We start from the raw sequence: 20,994 nt of genomic DNA on the forward strand, positions 1-20,994 counted from the left end.
AAATAGACATTACAATGCAGTTGGGACGTTGTGTAAAATGTATATAAAAACAGAATACAATACAATACAAGATATTTAATGTTCAAACTGATAACCACTCATTTTGAATTTGATGCCTACAACACGTTCCAAAAAAGCTGGGACAGGGGTATGTTTACCACTGTGTTACATCACCTTTCCTGTTAACAACACTCAATAAGCATTTGGCAACTGACGACACAAAGGCTTAATTTATGGCCACAGTGTTCCCGGCACGAGGTGCGCGTCCCATAAAATGACATCACCACGGCTGACATTCCCAGCGCGAAGGCTCCACAAGCTGTCGCGGCGCGTGGTCGTGCAGCTCTGAATTTTTTTAACTACGCGCCCGCTGTGCGCACTGCGCACACTGCGCTTACAGTTCAACACGGTCGGCTGGGAAGAGCAGGTTCGACTGTACAAACATCTGTTATTCTCCATGTACAGACCACAGAGAGTCAAACCGCCTTAAATATGTGGTCCGAGAGAGACCCCACACCGGGAAAAGAAGAAACATTTTGCTGGGGAGTGTGGAAAAACATGAGAGCCGCGACTTCGGGGGGGGGAAATCAGACCCGGGCAAAGGCATTAATAAAAACTAAATAAAAATAGAGGAAGAGCCACAAGAGCATGTCATTTGTATTGTTTTGCAATTAATACGCATCAGACTCAATGTGGAAGGTTGTGTGACAGAGTTTTAGGATGATGTATACGAAAAAATGTATTGCAACATTTCGGACTCTCTGTGCAAGGACCTTTAGGGCCCTATCTTGCACCCAGCGCAATTGCCTTTGTACACCGACGCATGTGTCATTCCTATTTTTCATCCGACGCACAGCAGACTTTTCCCTCTACAGACACACGTCAGTAAATTAGGGAATGTATTTGCGCTCCTGGGGGCGATTCTGCGAAAAGAGGAAGTGTGTTCAGGCGCAAACGTTCCTTGGTGGTATTTTGCAGTTTCAGAAAACAATTCTGCCACAGACCAGGAAAAACCTAGTCTAAAGTCAGTGGTGCGTTTATTCAGATGCTATTTTAGGGGTGCATGCTTGTCCATAATGTAGCGTATGCACAACGCGCATACACTTTCCTTCTCTCAGCTACACGGACGCAGAGTTCCCATTTTTGCCATACTTAAAAGGAAAAATATTACTGAAAATGTGCTTCAGGTGTTTGGATAGGTCAGGAGGTACTTTACAGTACAGTCCTCAAAAAATCGCAGCATTCTTTGTGGCTTGTGTTTTACACAACATTTCCATGAATGATTGATGTGTTGATGACATAAATGAGGAAATATTAGAGGATTTAAGGAGACGTGATATTGAGCTACGGCGGGATTGGACACTCCAGCGGGATCTGGTCCGGGAGTGGCAATGCGCGATGCGCTCCTGGTGGAGCGGGTGGACGGAGAAGGAGTGGGGGGAGGAGGAACGGGCACAACCGGAGCAGATGGTGCGTTTGGAGGCCCACGCTCCATGGCTGCAGCAATCCTCTCCAGTCTTGACCATCCGGTCAAGACGGGCATTTATTACTTTGCCGCATCCCGGACAACTCGTGGCGTGCCCAAGGCCACGAGTTGTCCGCACTTGTCCATGGAACAAGTGCGCCTGCTCTTAAAGGGAATGTGAGATGACGCTCTGATTAGTTTATTGAAAGTTACGCCCAAACCACACCTAGCAACTTCAGACCAACCCATTTCAGATTTGCGTCGGGCGCAAGACTCATTTATCCTGCCGGTATAATAGCAACAGAAGCTACTTGCGTTTCACGTTTTGATAGTTGCGTTTCAGATTGTTAAAATAGGGCCCTTAGTCTCGTTTGCCGTTACAGGTCATTGTGATAATCAGGTGGCAAATTAATTTGTCGTCGTTGTGTTTGGTATAAAAGCCATTGAAATAGGAATGTCAGTATAGCGTTTGTGGCAGAAAAGTATTCCTCAGCATGAGCAAAATGCAGAAGTTGACAACCAACAGGCGCACCTGTGAAATGTTGCTAAAATAGTAGTCTATATCGACGACGTTTCACTTCCAGGATTGTTCAGGTGCTGCTGTAAATTCTGCCAGGTATCCCTCATTTCGGCTGGATGTCCGTCCCCTTCCACTTTCTTTGTTTTGGCATTTTAAACTCAATTGGAGGACTATGGTTAACTGCTCCTTAGATCTCTAGAGGGAAAATTCGAGACAGCTCCAGTAGCTAGACTATCTGTCAAATCTTCAGCGCTGTGGAGGAAGTGAGACTACTAAAATAGTCAATATTTGAGGGGGAAAATGTTCTTTGCCTGCCTATACACACTGTGAATACGGCTATCATTAAGTGAATGGTAACTGTTTTATTTATTCAGTTGTTTGCAGTGCTATGCAATATAGACTAATTCCAGTGTTTCATGCCATATTACACATGACATACCTAAACACCAAGGGTTACAATAAACAAAGGATCAAAAACTGATTGGGCTTGGTATGATTATTACTAGTAAATGTACCTTACTGATTGTGTAGGTTGACCTAGGCCATTGCTAAGTTGAAGCATTAGTAGCAGTATTATATTTTCTATTACTACTTTTTTTTTAAAAACAAACATTTGTTTATATCAACAGGAGGTTTTTGAGGCCCGTTATTTGAAAGTTCCCCAAGAAGCGGAGGGTTTTTCTCTACCTCATCGGCGAGATGACAAGGGAAAAGGAGACGGAGTTCCAAATGTGTCAACCTCAGCAAGTTCTGAAAGTGAAAGCTCCTCAGAGGCTCAGAGTTCATCAGAAGAAGTGGCCATTCAGCTGGCCAATATAGAGGAGCGGGTTGGTATATACATGCCAGTAACCGTGCAAATGGCTTTTGAGATGTTATTCACTTCAGTGCATTTTACCTAATTGGCTATTAATGGCTGGCTTTTCAGTTGAAAGCTGTCAGTGATCAGCTGAAGAGACTAACTCAAGAGCCTCCGATGAAACCTAAGAAGAAAGACAAGTTGAAAAAGGAAAAAAGAGCCAAAGAAAAGGATATCGCTAGACTAAAGCAGAAATCCTTGGAATACAAATCTATTGTAGAAAAAATGGCCAACCGGAAAAGTTCTACTTTGTAAGTGAGCCCCACTTGATCTTTCAATGTTTTTCGTTTTCTACTTAGGACTAGTAATGTGGAACTGTATGTTTTAATGTTGAACTGGGATGTTGAGTGTTCCTAAGCATGTGCTAACAGTAGATGTTATGCATCTATGTCTAGGCATGACAACAGACGCAATATTTATGGAGGACTTCTAAAGTGTGAGGATGGGGTCCCACCATTACCAATGACTTACCAGGAGAAAAAGCAGTTGAAATTGGACATCAACAAGCTGCCTGGTGACAAACTGGGCAAGTTGGTGAAGATCATTCATGCCAGGGAGTCCTGTCTACGAGATTCCACTCTCGAAGAGATTGAGGTTGACTTTGAAATGCTCAAGTCTTCCACACTGAGAGCCCTGCAGAGGTTTGTTGCAGCATGTCTGAGGAAATGCAACAAGAACGTTGGCAGTAAGTACAGCTTAATCCTTAGCTCTCCTCCATCAACAAATACACCTTTTTATATTTATTGGATTTAATCAATAAAATGTGTAATTAGATTGGAGGGTTATTATCTCTTCCCTCCTGTAGAAAAGAAGCTGGTAAAGCCAACAGTAGGAATGCAGACTGGGAAATCAAAGGATACCGGTACATCTCAGGTTGCCAGTAAAGAGAAGCAATTGATTAAGAAAAAAAAACTATTGGGTAAGCTGTGAATTTGATTAATAATGTAATTGTCATAGTTGTCCTTCCACATGTGAGGCATTGAGTGTAAAGGTTACACTTTACTTTTTTTATTAACAGCTAAACTCCTGCCGGCTCCTGACCCCAGCTGCCCTTCACACCTCAGTGAAAGCAGCAGCTCGTCATCCAGCTCTGACAGCGGCAGCTGTAGTAGTCTTTCTAGCACTTCTGATAGCAGTGACTCTCAATCAGGTTAGCTGCTCCCCGCTAAGCACTCTGCCCTCACCTACCTTTTGTTTATCCTTACCTTCTCTCCTTTAGAGATAAGCAATGGGCATAATTCACCTGGGTGCCTCTCTACTACATTTCCAACCCTTCTTTTGGTTGCACACCAAATATTAAATTGTTTATATGTTACACGTTCATTAGGTGTTGGCTCTTTGTGTTTATTTCACACACGTTTAATATTCTGTCTACATGAAAGAGGTGTGCAGGTCTGCCCCTGACATCTGAGACAATTGTTTAAAATATTTGCTAAAGCGGTTGTTTTATTGTAGTGTACATTAATTTATGTCTGATGTCAAGGCAAAAACTAAGGTGTACATTAATATGACGAATAGCAGTGTTTCACTGCTCTCTGTGTTTAAAAGTTTTTAAATTTGTTGCACCTTTTGGCCTCACTCACCATCGCCGAACGGTGTGGTCAGAAATGTGCTCTGATGCACCTGTAACCACACCCACACAACAGTGGAATCACAATGTTACTGACGCAGTCTGTAGAACACTTCTACACTACAGCAAGTGAGAAGTTCTCAAATTCATCTTAAAACAATTCTCTGTACATTTGAAACAGTTTCTGCTTGCTGTAGTCATTCATTCTGTTCTTACCAGCCCCTAAAGCCCAGTTCAGACCAAAGATTTGCGATGAGACTTGCAACAACTTGCAATGTGCTGGTCTGCAGTATTCTGAAACCTGCCAGTGTACACCAATGTGACTGGACGAACCAGTCCATCGTCTCAATAGCAACGACTCTCTGGGCCTAATTTACTAACACTAGCGCAGTTTGCGCTGCGTCTGTTTATGCGAGTTCGGTAATAGCGCACGCTATGCTTCCACAGTTTGCGTAGTATTTATCAACCCTTACACCCATCAGGCAATCAGCGTCTTTCACTGCCAACAATACCGTAAATTGCGCTGTAGCAAAGCGGAACTTGTGCTATGATATGGTTGAGTGCGGACTGCGATATCCCCACTGCTGATGCTATGACTGTTTGAAATGATCCTGATGCCAATATTTGTAATGTAGCGAGGAGTTTAACAACTGCTGGAATGGGATGTGAAAGCTGAGTCGGAGAGTCAATTTCATCTTTGATTTCTTCCAGTAACTTTAATATTGCATGGCTGCTTGATCTGTAACGCTAAATGATGTGTTCACTGAAAAAGTGTGATTCTTGTGTTAAAAATATTTTCAGTCTCGCCTATGTCTTCGTCTTGCTCAAATTACTGTTGACATTTCACCAGCGGCATAAAGGTCTACGAGGAAACTCGATTGCAGCTGGTTTTGACCTGCTTTTAAGAGGCGGAGAATTGCCCCCGCAGAATAGAGGCGCGCTCTTACTGACAGTCTTTGTAAATACCACGGAATATATAATTAGGTGCACTTTGCACTATCCTTATCCTCCCACCTTTTCGGGTGGAACTCCCACTTTCCCCACGACCCTCCCACGAACGCATATTGAAAGCGCAACTTGTCTCTTCTCGCTCATGTGGCAGACAATCTGCGATTTTACCCAAGTGCGCCCTGTTTGTAAATAGCCCGCATCGGTTACGTCCGTCTTTGCAACCAATTAGTGCCTGGAAACAGGCGCAAACGGCTTGATAAATCTAGCCCTCTGTCCTTCCGTTCTAACTTCAAACTTTTCAGGCTTTATGTTGTTGGATATAATTTGTAGTGTCTTAAAATATGAATGGGGATATTGATAGTGAGATGCTTGCCACATTTGCATTTCTAGTAGTGATAAAACCAAAAAATAACTGTTTTATCTCTCTGATTTACTGCTTTGTGCTAATGCCGCTTCCCCTCTTCATTCACCCTCTAGCTCAATTCTCAGTCTCTGTCTAAAACTTCATTTAGCAGACGGTTTGTAACAGACTTGACCAGCTGACTTTTCCCTGCATCGTTCTAAAACGGTTATGTCTCGTTGCAAATGTTTGGTCAGAACTGGTCTTAAGAGATCCCCTCCTAACGTGCTTCTGACGGAAGTGATGGTATACAAAATCCACAGCCTCTTTCTCTGATAAAAGCAGTGATGTTAGAGGGACAGCTACAGTATCTGTGAAACATTGGGGTGCACAGGGTGCCATTATAGTAGTGGAAATTGTATCACTAAGCAACATTGTTCCTCTAACAATGACTACTTCTTCCAGAAACTGACGTTGCTCTGTGCTGGCAATAGATGACAGGTCCATAAACAAACAGAACAATTTGTCTAATTAGCAAGTATCTTTAATACTCATAATACATAATACTAACTATCTAATACAAACCATATTAGTGTAAAATTACCTAAAAATGTATAATTACCTGCTAACACTTTTCACATTGCTGGGTAGGACTAAACCAGTCGTTCTCCCGTACTAGATAGTCTGGCTACAATGTCAGGATGTGTCGAATTGTGCGTGTGCAAAGTGGAAGAAAAAACTTCTTGAACACAGTTGTCATTGCTTCAACACTTGCTGCTAGCCCTAATATGAGGCGTCAGCAGCCTGAGTTAGTCCCATTAAGCTGGTATCTTCCAATGTTACAGACTTTTTAGTATTTCATTCCTTTTGTGCTACTATCCCTATACTGCAGCTCAGCAAGGAAACAATGTAAACACAAATAAGGGCCAATATGAATTGAGGGATGATTACTTTACAGCAAGCAAAAACTGGTATAAGAGTAGGGCTTTAAAGGTCCCATGGCATGAACATTTCACTTTGAGGTTTTTTAACATTAAAATGAGTTCCCATAGCTTGCTTATGGTCCCCCAGTGGCTAGAAATGGCAATAGGTGTAAATGGAGACCTGGGTATCCTGATCTGCCTTTGAGAAAATGAAAGCTCAGATGGGCCGATCTGGAATCTTGTTCCTTATGAGGTCATAAGGAGCAAGGTTTCTCTGCTTTCCCCGCCCAGAGAATTTGGCCCACCCATGAGAGAGAGACATCATGGCTTTCAAACGAGCAAAGTGGCAGTTGGTCAAGGCCATACCCTCCACCTTGCCCCCCCCCCCCTCTCCTCCTCAATAGCTACAGACAGAAATGGCACATACTAAGGAAAACACATTGTGGGACTGGCTCTATAGTGGCTGTAATTCTGCACCAAGGCTGAATTCCGGGAAAGAGACTTCAGATATAATATTAGGGGACCACTAAGGTCGATATAAAAGCATCCAAAGAGCACCATGGGACCTTTTTAAGAAGACTTGTGTAAGTATGTATTTGCAATTGTTTAGCATTCTTCTAGCACCTCCTAGTGGTATTTTTTTGTAGTTTAACAATGCTATCGTTATTCTGATTTGTATTGTTCTGTTCTGACCTCAATAGAGGCATTGTATGGAAAGTTTGTTGTCATCTTTCCACTTTCTATGCAGCGGTATAAGGCCCCGATCAGACAGAGCAGGTTTGCAGGTTGCAAAATGGGATGTGCACCTCCAGTCTTTTTTTTTTTTTTTTTCCTCCAGCATTTGTTGCGATCTATTTCTATAGACAACCACAGAATCACCCGTTCTTAGCCAACTGTTATTTTGCTGTGAAGTTAAAGGATGTTGGGCGGTAACTATGTACAATGTTTTTTTTTTTTCTTTTTAATTGAAGGGGTCTTTACACCCCGGCAGCAATAAATAACTAATAGGCTCTGAACTGTAACTGCTGTAATCCTGTAAAAGCGCCCATCAATCGCTGCCTCGCAGTCCGCTTGGAAAGAACCAAAGAAATGCCTCCTTGCTCCGCTGCGCATACTCTAGCGCCCTTTATATAGAGAGTGTGGCCAACTCAAATCATGGGCGCCATATTGGATACCAACGTCAGATGACTCTACATTGTAACCCTATGGGGCGAATTTGCTTATCTTGAAATAAATCAAGATAACCCCGTTTAATCGCTTATTTTCACCATAAACAGGCATATACATGTTATTATCAACGTTTGCCAAATATATATTTATTTTTTTTATCCATCCAGTATGTACCCCTCCCGAGTTGGACATTATTTCAACTTGTTGCATTCAGGGCACTTAACCCGGTTTAATTGCTTATTTTCACCATAAACAGGCATATACATGTTATTATCAACGTTTGTCAATATGTAAAAGGCCGTTAATGAAATATTCCAGTATATATTTACCTTCTATATCGCAAATGGGCCTCAAAAAAATGCCCATTGTAGTGAGTGACTTGTGTGTAACTTAACAAAAACCCACCCATCTCAGAGGAGCGAAGCTCAATATTTCATTCAATAAAATGATTGTACAAAAGGAGCACTAACGCCACAGGTCTTATTTTGACAACGTGGACTCAGATATAGGAAACTCCGAAGGCAGTTGTAATATTTACCTAGCAGGCTAGGCTAACGCTGTTGCGCTAACGTTAGCAAACGTCGACGTAGAGTTAGCTAGCTGTCTAAACTTCAACAAACAGCGTCCCCGTCCAAGCTGCGTTTCACTTTCCCTCCAATATTATTATGAACACAATAAAGACACCTGGACTCGGTCGAGACCAAAAGCCATATGACTATGGCAAGATCACAAGTATTTAGGTACATGGAGTGCTAGCGAAAAAGCTAACTCTAGCATAAGGCTAACTTCAAACTTTATTCATTTCTAAAGCAATGTTAGAACTTTTTTGACAGCATAGTACACGTTAACGATGATATTACTATATTTGTCCAATGTAATTTGTTATATCGAAGAGAGAAATTGACATTTACCTCACACAATAATGAACGGCTCCCATACTTTTCGCCTTTTTGGTTCACGGGGGATCTTGTGAAATCTTTTGTCGCTTCCCTGTCTTTCATTGCAGCTAAACACGCAACAGTTGGGCATTTTTTCAGTGATTTATGTCATTTTTCCACTATTCCCTGCACTATGTCAATGGGAATCAGATGAGTGTTTGTATCAAACATGGAGTCCACGAATCACGTGACCACCTCGGAACCAATCTCATAACGGGATAGCTCAGAACATTCGATTCCCTAGTTGGCCACACTCTATATAAAGGGCGCTAGCATACTCTACCCCTCCCGTGTACGAGCCTGAGCTCAATGTGCCAGAGTTACTGCAAGTTTACTGGAGAAAGGAGGAAAAAAGTTGCCACCTCTGCGGTAACATGCAACAGCCTGCCTTGCAAAAAGGCAAAGAGAAGGTGTGTGTGTGTGTGTGTGTGTGTGTGTGTGTGTGTGTGTGTGTGTGTGTGTGTGTGTGTGTGTGTGTGTGTGTGTGTGTGTGTGTGTGTGTGTGTGTGTGTGTGTGTGTGTGTGTGTGTGTGTGTGTGTGTGTGTGTGTGTGTGTGTGTGTGTGTAGCCCTGAGGGCAGGGGGAAGGGGTTAGATGGAGCCCCCGAGGAGACGCTACTTTCAATCTTGCTAGCTTTTCAACATTACCAAACTTGCCTTTAAATGATTTCTTTTTAATACTGGCATCTCCATAAGTTATGAGGCTAAATTACTTTTTTCATTGAGTGCTGTAATTCGTTGAAATTATTGATGCTAGTTGTAGTGTAGGACATTTTTGATGTGTTGTATGGAATAAATATTTATAACTCTATTTCTCATTATATTTTGTGGTAAACTGTGCCGTAGGTCATTTCTATCAAGGCAGGGCTGTGACTTACGATTCATGTGACAAATATATAATTTTTTTTAATCCATCCAGTATGTACCCCTCCCGAGTTGGACATTATTTCAACTTGTTGCGTTCAGGGCACTTAACCCCGTTTAATCGCACTGTCTGATCGCAGCCTTCAGCAGGTAAAACAGTGGAAAAGCGTTTTACTATGGTTCTGTGACTGATCAACAATCCAGTATAAGGCTTACCAATGTATTACTTTTCATACTATATTTTGCATATACAGTAACAGCTCTGTAAATACACACTGTTGTCCTGTTTGAACACAGAGGTAACAAATGCATTTTTGTGTATGGACTTTAAAGTATGACATAAAACGGGACCATCAGAATTTGGGCGGGGTTGGAATGTTGGCGTAGACTGAATTATTAATGTGCATGTCTTTCAGTGCCAGAAACAAAGAAGCCAAAAAGTAAAGACTCTTGCCAAAAGGTTAAGACAAAGGTAAATATATTTAGTTTTTGCTTACATAATCAAGGGTTTATGGTAAGATAGCCTTGCTGGTAAAAATTTTTTTCTTAAGTCAAAGGTGACTCGTGCTACCCGTGGCAAGCAGATATTTGAGACAAAAGATTTGACAAAACCTTCAGTCAAGACTCGTCAGCCCCCTCTTGCTGTGCAGTCCTCGGTTGCAGAAACCAAAGGCTACCCAACACACCGAAATGCAGACAAGACGTGTGATGAGCTGACTTTATCACCTCCAGGTACACCTTACATTTATCAAAAAACTCACATTAAATTTACTTTCAGCAATTTATAGGATCTTTCTATTTAAAATAGTTATTTTTCTTAAAGGTGCCCTGCCACACGTATTTCATTACTTTTGGTAATGTCTGAAGTTCTACCATGGACTCTAACAATTTTTGTGGAAAAATTGCCTTGGTTACCTTGTTTCAAGCCATTCTAGCATGGTATAGAAAGCCTACAGGAAGACTCAGCTCGATTTCTGCCAGTTCTCATTAATACTCAACAAGCTAAACTGTTTGAATCTGATTGGCTAACAGCTAGCCAATGAGAGCCTGTCCTGTCAGAATCCTTTACCCAGCCCAACTGGGCCAGTTAATGAATAGTAATGAGCTCAGGCAATATGATGTTAGACTGACTAGGTTTTGTAATTGACCTGATTTCTCTGCTTATTTCTTTTGAGTGGCTAAAGCTGACAAAGGAGGTAGCAGTTAATTTTCACATTCACAACATAACACAAACACATCTGGACCTAACATATTTCAAAAAATGCAAGTAAAAACAGTTTTGTATGGCAAGGCACCTTTTAAGCAAATGGGCATCCGTAAACCTTGGGCATGGAGAACCTGTTCCCCTTTGCTTCACTGTATCAATTCAAATGAATATAGTTGTTTCTCTTGATGTTGCGGACGTGAAAACCTTGAGAATGTTAAGTGGGAATTTACTATTTACCTTTTAGGCTCATGTTCTTTTTTATTTTTTTTTATTTTTTTTCTGCATTATCCTCTCATTCTTCCCCAGCCTTTAGTAGCAGTCCCTTTCAGCGACTTCTGAGACCTAGTGCCAGACCACCATCAATACCTGCCAATGATGTGGCTCCACATCAAATTACGCTTCCTCTTCCAATGCATGTTCAGCTTAGACTGCCTGTTCCCCCAAATTGTCCCATGTGCTCAGTGTCCTTCAGAAACGTACATGTCTAATAGGGCTCAACAGTAAAGTAATGCAGTAAACACCAAGCAGCGGCGAAGTGCGGCTAGCTGCAATAACTAAATGTTTCTGCTGCCGGGAGGCGTGTTCATCAAATTCTTTGTAACATAGGTCATCGTGTCACACAGGTCCCAGTCCTCTGTTTACTGATTGGCTGTGGGTATTTTCTGGCTTGTTGCCACACTCAGCAGTAGAACCAAACAAGCCGCAGCTCGAAGAGGCTGCCGCAGCTTTCCATAAACATTGTATGGCAGTTGGCCACCGGTCACACTTCACCACTGCTTGATGTGTTTTCGGCTTAAGGGACCAGTCAATTGCAGCCCCCAATTGCGTGCTGTAAGTTTGTATAAATATACAGTAACTCCTTGCCTCTCACATGGCTATAATGTGTTGTACATCAATATCTGTCCTTTACTGTTTGACAGATTTGTCTGCCCTTTTATCCCCCATGGCATCTCCAGGAGTGTTGCTGGATTGGGCAGCCACCAGATTTGAGGTACTTTTGAGGAAACGGGAACTCTTCACTAACACCGTTTGCTTTTTTTTTTTGTCTCACATCATTTGGTGATGAATCTTGTTATGAACCGTCACCTCTGGACTGAACCCTTTTTAAGTGACCAGTGTATCTATGAGATTGCACAGGTCAGTTTATTTAGCATAAAGGTTTTATGTGTAATTTCTGCATTACTGCTGACCTATTTCACATTTTGCAGTGGGATTAACCCAATGCACTTCCAGATAACTCTAAAGGCCTTCCTTGGCTGTCAGCAATAAAAGCTGCATCAGCCCATTCTGTCATTGTTTTACATTAGATCATCAGAAATCTCATCAGGTGCATCACAGTTACCTTATCGTCTCCCAAATTGGCATATGATGATGTCCACGGTGAAATATCACGTGGATGATGGCATTGTTATCTGTCTCCCCTCTCTGCTGTGCTGTTTGACTGAGTGCTGAGCACTCAGGGCCAGATGTACGTATATTTGCGAATGTAGAATTATCAGCGCCATGGCCAACCCGCAGAAAGCGCACGCTTTGATACTTCAGCTCATGTCGTATTTACCAAACCTGCAGTTCATCGGTTAATCGGCGCCTTTCTCCGTCCACTATACCGTAAATTGCGTGCATCTTTCTATCATGGATCAGCCACCAAGTCAGTCATAACAGTGAAAACAAAGATTTAGCGATAACAGAGTTGATTTGCTTGTTCATGAGGTAACAGCTTGATGCGTGTTATTTCGGCATTAGTGGTGGGGAAATGTATGTATTAACTAGTGCGCTGTAGCAAAGCGTTAATGCGAGTAATGAGTGCAGACTGCGATATTCCCACTGCTGATGCTATGACTGTTTGAAATGATACTGATACCAATATTTTTAATGTAGCGAGGAGTTCAACAACTGCTGGAATGGAATGTGAACGCTGAGTTGGAGATTCAATGTCATCTTTGATTTCTTCCAGTAACTGTCATGGCTGCTTAATCTGTAATGCTTAATGATTTTATGTTCACTCAACTGAAAAAGTGTGTTACTTGTGGCAAAAATCTTTTCAGCTCATCTCCTTAGCCTATCTGCGTCTTGCTCGGATTACTGCTGCCATTTTACCAGGAGGCATATGTGAGGAAACCCGCTTGCGGTTGGTTTACACCTGCTTTTAAGAGGCGGAGAATTTTCACTGCAAAATAGAGGCGCGCTTTCACGGGCGTTTTTTACATACCGCGGAATACATAATTAGGCACACTTTACGCTTCTCCTCCCATCTCTTTATGGGAAACACCCACTTTCCCGTTCACCCTCCCATGAATGCATGTGCATGAGACGGAAAAGCGCAATTTGACATTTTCAGTCTCTGCGACAGGCAGTCTGCACTTTTACCTCAATGCGGCCTGTTTGTATGTACATACTTTTACGTGCACGATGCGAAACAAATACGCCTGAAGTGGGTGCAAAAGTGTTAGTACATCTGGCCCTCAGACTGATAAAACTGATCTCATCAATCGTGATGTTCTTTCGCCAGAAATGAGTGTGTTCCATAGACTGTAAAATAAGTGTGTTCCATAGACTGTAAAATAAGTTTGTTCGTAATTGTACCAGTAGCTTTTTCCCTTTTGTCCCGGTCTCTGCCTTACTCTCTTTCGGGTGCGTGCTGTCCAGAGGCAATATGCAATTACAACTATCCAAACTGATGATTTTGGGGGTGAAGTGACAGCCTGAATGTCCACCTGCAGTTGCACTCATACTTGATAAATCAGAATTGTTACTTTTTAAAGCACACAATATTGTTACATCACGATGGCTGTCAGCCATGTGCTGCACATACTGTATAATCTTAAATGATCTGAATCAAAAGTGTTGCTCCTCATTTAACTGGTTGCTCAAATAGCATAACCACAACAACACTTTTGATTAAACACATGCATTGCCTACGTATTGCCTTATTGCTTATGTCTACAAATCATTTTACAGTGTTACTACTTTTTTCAGTTGTCAGTAGTTAGGTTGACACGAATATCGGTATTCATTATGTGACCGTTATTTACAACAACACAAAATTATAAGTAATTGTTTTGTGATAGATGTGCAACAAATTTGGCCATTTTAGTGTAATTACATTTTCAATGCTCCCTGTCAGTTCTTTTTGTAGACTTATAGTTGTAAGAAAAGTATTCAAGGTCTATCAGAACTGCAAAGGAAAAGCTCCAAAAGCAACATGACCTACAGTAGCGGTTCCCTACAGTATACCAGGTTATCCTTACAATTTTATATTAGGAATATATGATAATCGTTGTGATAATGTTTGTTTGGGCTTGAATATGTGAAAATATTGGTTTCATTACTGTTGAGCATTAAGGACCTAAATATTTTAAATGTCTCACCTTTCAGCAGGGCCCAGTGCTGTCCCCTATTAGAGACAGCCCACTGCAGTCCAAAGATGAGACCAGGTCCAGTAAGTCACTAGAAGACCCTTACTTCGACATCACCATATTTTTTAAATAGTCTAATCCTTATTTTCAAGTGATAATTCCAGATTACAGATGCCCTGAGGATTTTCCTGAAAGTCATCTGACTAACGTGCCTTACACCAACACAGCAAGTACATTTGCTGAAGAGGAAAAAGCCCAAATTCCCAAAAAGGTTAGCATTGTTTAATTGAGTTTGGTTTTGCAAACAAATGTTAACATCTTTTCCAGAGGGTGTGTTGCACCAGTAAGGATTCATTTTGTGTCTGCCTGCTGATTTTTTTTAAAGTGTGGTAATACAAAGAACCATAGTAGATGGCGATCTGCACGCAGGAGTCCCAACACGGAGCTACGCAATATGCTGCTGTGGACGGGGCAACGCAGCAAAACGGATTATAGGCACATAACAAAAGGACCACCAAAAAATCAATAACTGTTTAACCCTTGTGCCAATACGTATTTAAAAAGGTTCCTCTAGTCTAGTTAGAGGACGACAAATGTGCTCCTAATGCCTTCCTAAAACTATGAAATTACTATAAATTATTATTTTCAACTTTTACGGAGTTAAATTAAACCCACATCAGTCCTGATCATAACCAAATATCCATTCATTTTCAGAATTGTACCCCCTCTTTACCTTAAATTTCAAATGTCCCCTTCCTTAAACTGTTATAAAATATTTTATATTATTTTCCACTTAAACTTAGTTCAATCTTTTAATCCATCAGTCCAGATTGCTACTACCAAATATTCATTCACTTTCTGACATGATGCCTGTCAAGACTCACGCTATTGGAAAATAGTAAAAACTACAATTATGAAGCTAGATTGAAAGTCTGAAAAATGGAATGCTTAAGTTTATGCTGTAATGGCTCACGTTTATCGAACCATTAACAGTAGAAATCTACTTTGGTGTCTTCATAGCCCTTAGAGAAGGTAGGCCTGTCCATCTTGGAAATTCAGCGTTTTTTTGAGTCTTGGTGAAATAAATCAAACCTGTTACATCCAAGATTGATACACTGTATGTCCATAATTTATGAATTTCGGTCATTTATCGCCACTAGTTCTATTTCATCCCTGCTGACCGCCAGAGGCACTGAATATTCCCTTTGCGCATGCAAGGTTCAAGTATGTATACAAACAATGTCACTTGTGACCCCTGGATGACCCGGGAGAGACTCTATCTTAAGGTGTCATCAGGGGATCTGTTCCCTTTCTCTTTTTGGGTGCGGTTACGTTTACGCTGAAGCCTTTTTCTACGTTGCCGTCGCTGGTGGCCTTGTGACCACGTCGGTTGGAGCAGCGACAGTTTGTTCGTCCGCCAAGGGCTCGCCGCTAGGAAGTTAACTTTTTACGGAGGTTGGTGAGTCTCAACGGTGAAGGGAGCATTTAGCTTCCCAGTCCCAGTATGAGTTGTTTTCTTTGCTTTACATTGGGTTAGTGGCTGTGTTAAGCAGTGTGGATAAGCACTTTTTATTTTACTATATCTCTTTACATAAATATTTTTTTTCTACTACTATTGGCTAACAGTTAACATAGAAACGATCAGACATACATTTAAATGCCCTCTGTAAATAGACAGTATTACATGGCTATGCTGCTGCCTGCTGGTAGGGGCAGTAAATTACAACTTGACCCACTTTCACTTAACTACGGTGCCGTAAAGTCTATACTCAATCAGATCTCCGTGATCTGCGTAACGACAGTACAGTGGAACGTTTGCCTTTAACAGAGCAACAGTAATAACCTAATATACCATCATTACAGAGATTAAACTACATTCTCGTTTATATTTGCACTGAATAAGGTATTCAATAAACAGAAACCTAACTCTTGCAGCGCACGTGAACAGATGTGCAATATTAGCTCACACATAAAATAGCACCCTCGTGAATTAGCCTACTGATTAACGTACATTCATAAATCCTACATAACATCGTCCTGTACCCACAGGACATCAGACTTACTCATTGATATGTCCACAAACTTAGTCCAATGAGGGGAGAAAGGAAAGTGTTATAGCGTTCGAAAAAAAGTAGCTTCCACTTAAGGGGCCCTATCTTGCACCCTGCGCAGCACAGCGCAAAGCCTGACGCAAGTGTCTTTGCTAGTTTTAGACTGCAGTTGTCAATTTCCCATCCAGTGCCCGCGACTAGGATTAGTGTGTGTCTGACAGGGTGGGGGGCGTGGCATCACGATGGTGGCTCTCCATCGTGATGTCGGTCAGTCATCACGATGAACGATAATAACACAACCCTAATGGGGATCAAGCCTCTCATTTCTGGGCAGGCTCACATTCCTTGGCCCAGGGCTCAATGAGTGAGGCGGGGGACACCTTTTATGTAGGCAATCATGCGCATGGCCCTGGATCGCCTACAGCTAGACGCAGGCCGACTCTACCCCTGACCGCCTTTGCTGTGGCCCCCTTCAGAGGAATACTTGAGGGAATCCAGTGGACTGCGTCCCGTGCAGACAGGAGATTGTAGCCACAGATGCCTGCCCCTGGGGTGGGGTGCAGTGTGGCAGGGCAGGACAGTTCAGGGGCGTTGGTCTGCGGAAGACCATGTCAATGTTCTGGAGCGGCGTGTAGTGCACCTGTCTCTCGAGCACTTCCTGCCATACCTTAGAGGACAGCATGTGCTTGTACTGTCGGACAACACATCAAACGTCTTTCATTTCAACCACCACGGTGGTACAAAGTCTGCAATGCTGCTGCAGGTGTCCTGGGACCTCCTGACGTGGGCAGCCCCTCGTCTGCCCTGCCTGCAGGCAGTGTATCTACCGGGAGCCCAGAACCAGGTGGCAGACTTCGTCTCGTCGCAAACCGCCTCCAGGGGTATGGTGCCTCCACCCTGAGGTGGTGCATGTCATCTGGGACCTCTTCGGCAGAGCTGAAGTGGATCTCTTTGCCTCAGAGGTGTCGACTCACTGCCCCCTTTGGTTCTGCCTGACTGAGATGTCCAGCCCTCTGGGTCAGGACTCGCTGGTTCAGCCCTGGCTCGTGGGTCTGCTGTATGCCTTTCCACCGCTTCCTCTGATTTGGCCGACACTACAGAGAGTTCTTCGGGAGGGTCACAGGGTGTTGCTGGTGGCCCCTTACTGGTCAGGCAGGACATGGTTCTCTCTGCTGCACAGACTTTGTCAGACAGAGACCTACTGTCTCAGCTGGGAGGTCAGATCTGGCACCCCAATCCTTGGTACCTCCAATTGTGGGTTTGGCCACTGGAGGGCCCGAACAGCTGCTGAGCAGCTGCATAGACCCCATCAGGCAGGCCATTATGAATGCCAGAGTGCCATCCACCTGCCTGCAGTACGACAACCGGTGGAAGCTTTTCTGTAATTGGTGTATAGGCTGAAGTGTGGATCCGGTACATTGCCCATGCCTACCATTCTGGAGTTCCTGCAGTCCTTCTTGGTTTAAAGGCAGGCCTCCATTTGAGTCCTTGGCACAACCAGGGCTGAAATGGGTGTCAGTTAAGACTGCATTCCTGCTGGCCATTACCTCGGCAAAACGTGTCGGTGAGCTACACACACCGTCTGAGTGACTCATGTCTGAGGTGGAACCCAGACTGCTCAGGGGTCACGTTGTGGCCGAACACGGCATTCCTGCAAAAATGCTGTCGCATTTACACCTCAACCAAACTCTTAAGGCTTCCCCGGTTCAGCCCACCGCCTGGCGATGGAGGGGTCAAGCCGGAACAGTTGTGTCCAGTCCGGGCTACGAGAGCCTATGTTCCTGCTACCGTGGGCATTCGGCGGTCAGAACAGCTGTTCCTCTGCTATGGTGGCCCCAATAAAGGTTGCGTTGTCTCCAAACAGGGCCTCTCCCACTGGATTGTGGATGTTATTAGCTATGCGTATGGGGCGAGTAACCGCCCCCTGCCATCTGGCGTGAGGTGCCACTCTACTAGGAGTGTTTCCACTTTGTGGGGTGCCCGGAGAGGTGTACCCTCACATAGGCACATTCTCAAGGGTTTACAGGGTCAATGTCGCCATTCCCAATCCACTGGGGGTGGTCCTCCATCCTCAGAGGGCTAAAACTAAAACGGTAACAGAGACAGAAGAAATCAGTCACAGACTCGTTAAGCAGTCTCAAAAATGTTATCAATTTCAATACAAATTCACGATTGCCTTTCCTATCCATAATACCAGTCAAAACCACAAAAATGGCATGTATTTTAGTAACGCAGGTTGAACTTTGAAAACTTGAGGAAAAAATCACACCCTTAAACAAAATCTTGCCATATGCATTAACACAGCCAAAATGATCAGAGAAATAAAAATGTAAAGACCAAAATAGTCCCTAGTGAGGCACAAGGGTTAAGTGTGTGTGCTATATTTATATTTTCACCGCTTTACCTTGCTGTGAGACAGGCATGGTATACATTTATGATTTCTTCAAACCAGTCCTTTGACAAAAATGGTAACTTTACCTCGAAAAACACAGGAGTTGTTGGTCTACTGCTGCCTGGATCTGTTCATGTTAGTGTGTGACTTTGGTGTTTTTAAAAGGGGTTACAAACTAAATAAATAACTAACCAATGGTTACTGTTTTTGTCAAAGTCTGTTTTTTTTCCTTTAGAGATCAATATAACAGCTTCAGTTCCCTGTCCTTAAGGGCTGTTTGACAGTAAGCTAAAGCGGTGAAAATATTTTAAATATAGCTAACTGTAAAACTAATATTGCTTTTTTTTAGGTTGTCCTATTTTTTTTTTTTAGGTGGCTAAATACGTTTTGCTGTTTGCTGTATCCCCAGCAGTTCATTACCTAGCTTCTTGTCTTCTCCCAACTGGGGAAAAGATCTGAGCCCTCCCTTTTAAGACATTAGCGTATTCCAATATTTGTATGTCCTTAAGTGCCCAGACATCAATTAATGCAGCTTTAAACCTGATCCTAATTAATGCCACCAATTTCCAATAAACATGGGGATTTGTCTTGTTTAGGAAATTGTTCTGAAAAATGCTGAGTCTTGGGCAAAGCTGGTGAGGCAGTCAGTCACTGCAGCTGCAGTTAAGTCCTCAAAGGAGAGCTTCCAGCAGTTCCGTAAGGTTGCCATAGAAAAAGAACGTGAAAAAGCACTGAAGAAGAAACTGATGGAAGACACCAAGGAGAGGGAGGCTCCTGAAAAGAGCAGGTATTCAGAGACTACGTCACTTTTGCTTCTTTATTTAATACCCCAGGCTAAAACTGCGCCCTTAGACTAGGTTTAAAAGATGCACATTTTTCTGCATAATTTTCTCCAAATTCCAGTTTTTGAAAGAGTGCCGATAAACCAAAGGTGCATTTCCTTGTAAAAACTTGGATGTTTTGAAGAGGGCTACTTCCAATTAACAAGGACAATCTCCTCCTACAGTTTACTTGGTAAAGCAGAAACTAATTCACAACCTATTGAGGAAGATCCGGATTCACCAGAGAGCATTTGTACAGAAGCTACCCTAGATGCTCCTAAAGATGTTGAGCAACAAAAGTCTCCGATAGAAACAGAACCTTTAACAACACAGTCCTTGGTGGATAGGGAAAGAGAGATGGCCCGCAAAAAGGAGCAAGAACGTCGCAGGAGAGAGGCTGTGAGTACCCTCATCCATGTTTTAATGTTCTGGCTTTCGTAAAATAGCATTTTAACAACTGTTCTGTGGGTTATTTTTTCTCTTTTATAGATGTCTGGTATTGACATGACTATGCAGCGGGACATCATGACTACATTTGAGCTTAACCTGGACTAAAAAGAAACTGGATTTACTTGAAAAAATAGCCCTCTGTGCAAGACTTGTCTTGTCTCAGTAAATAACTTGAGCTGTTGGTTTCTTTCTCTGGCCCAAAAGACAACTGCACATCAATCGTATTGTATGTAGAAAAATAACATGTTAATTGTGGGGAACAAATCCTAACAATTTAAATGTCTCTGCCCTTGAATTTGAAAAGGTTGGTAAATGTCTGCACTGATGCACTGTTGAATTTGAGATGATGGGGGTGACTCACTGTCAAAATTCAAACCTGAATCTAATCTTTTATGTAGGTTTTCACATTTGGATGAGTCCTCTTTCAGCTGACAGTTGTGTATGGAAAGCTAATTAATGCATCTATACACTGTAGTTAAAATTCCACCGTCTTGTTTGCTGTGTTGTTTAGTTCTTCTGTTATGTTATCCGATTTGATGAACCTTTACCACCGTGTTTCAGTTTATCCTGACTCAAATATACTAAATGTAGGGAAAATGGGATTTTTTTATGTTTATTACATGCACACATGACTTTTTCTTTAGAAAAAATTCTTGCACAAAAGTAAATTAACATTTTGAACAAAGGTTGGTAGGTCCTTGTCAAAGTTTCCAATGTGGAATTGATGTTAATGATCTCAGCTCATTTGCTTACTTGAAAATACCATACACATGTTAACTGTACACGCACTTTACTTTGTTGTTCATACAGTTTTGGCTGTTCCAAAGTTGCTTTTGGAGACTATCAACATGTTCTGTATGTTAGTTTGTACATGCTAAATAAATAAGAATTTATTTTTTATTCAAAATAAAGCTATTTTCACCAAGCAATCTCAATCACTTCATCACTACATCCACTTATAGTGTAATGCAGATTATCCCCACATCTAAGAATGTTGCATGAGACCATGGTTCTCTCCTGCAAGATAAATGGTTGCTAAAATAATGTATATAATTAGTATTTAAATGGATTGTAATTCAGCAGATTGAGTACAATGAAAAATATAAAGCTTTCCTTTTACC

The 20,994-nt window shown here is 42.3% G+C and overlaps 1 protein-coding gene across 7 annotated transcripts in view; it reads left to right on the top strand.

Annotated features, from left to right (window-relative positions):
* Window positions 1–20,802, top strand: part of brdt (bromodomain, testis-specific) — a 43,387-nt gene extending 22,585 nt beyond the window's left edge. For 5 of the 7 annotated variants that reach the window (XM_039812340.1, XM_039812341.1, XM_039812338.1 and 2 more), the window contains 13 exons: window positions 2,615–2,812; window positions 2,911–3,092; window positions 3,237–3,526; window positions 3,647–3,760; window positions 3,860–3,991; window positions 10,013–10,068; window positions 10,148–10,328; window positions 11,724–11,794; window positions 14,179–14,242; window positions 14,324–14,430; window positions 19,199–19,389; window positions 19,609–19,822; window positions 19,913–20,802. In XM_039812340.1, the coding sequence (XP_039668274.1) occupies window positions 2,615–2,812; window positions 2,911–3,092; window positions 3,237–3,526; window positions 3,647–3,760; window positions 3,860–3,991; window positions 10,013–10,068; window positions 10,148–10,328; window positions 11,724–11,794; window positions 14,179–14,242; window positions 14,324–14,430; window positions 19,199–19,389; window positions 19,609–19,822; window positions 19,913–19,978 (1,866 nt within the window). In that variant the 3' untranslated portion in view covers window positions 19,979–20,802. The remainder of the gene's footprint in view (window positions 1–2,614; window positions 2,813–2,910; window positions 3,093–3,236; window positions 3,527–3,646; window positions 3,761–3,859; window positions 3,992–10,012; window positions 10,069–10,147; window positions 10,329–11,723; window positions 11,795–14,178; window positions 14,243–14,323; window positions 14,431–19,198; window positions 19,390–19,608; window positions 19,823–19,912) is intronic. The other 2 variants (XM_039812342.1, XM_039812343.1) reach the window with 2 other exon arrangements.
* The last annotated feature ends 192 nt before the right edge of the window (window positions 20,803–20,994 follow it).

Source organism: Perca fluviatilis, chromosome 9 (genome assembly GCF_010015445.1).
Source record: "Perca fluviatilis chromosome 9, GENO_Pfluv_1.0, whole genome shotgun sequence".
NCBI classification, from domain to species: Eukaryota; Metazoa; Chordata; class Actinopteri; order Perciformes; family Percidae; genus Perca; species Perca fluviatilis.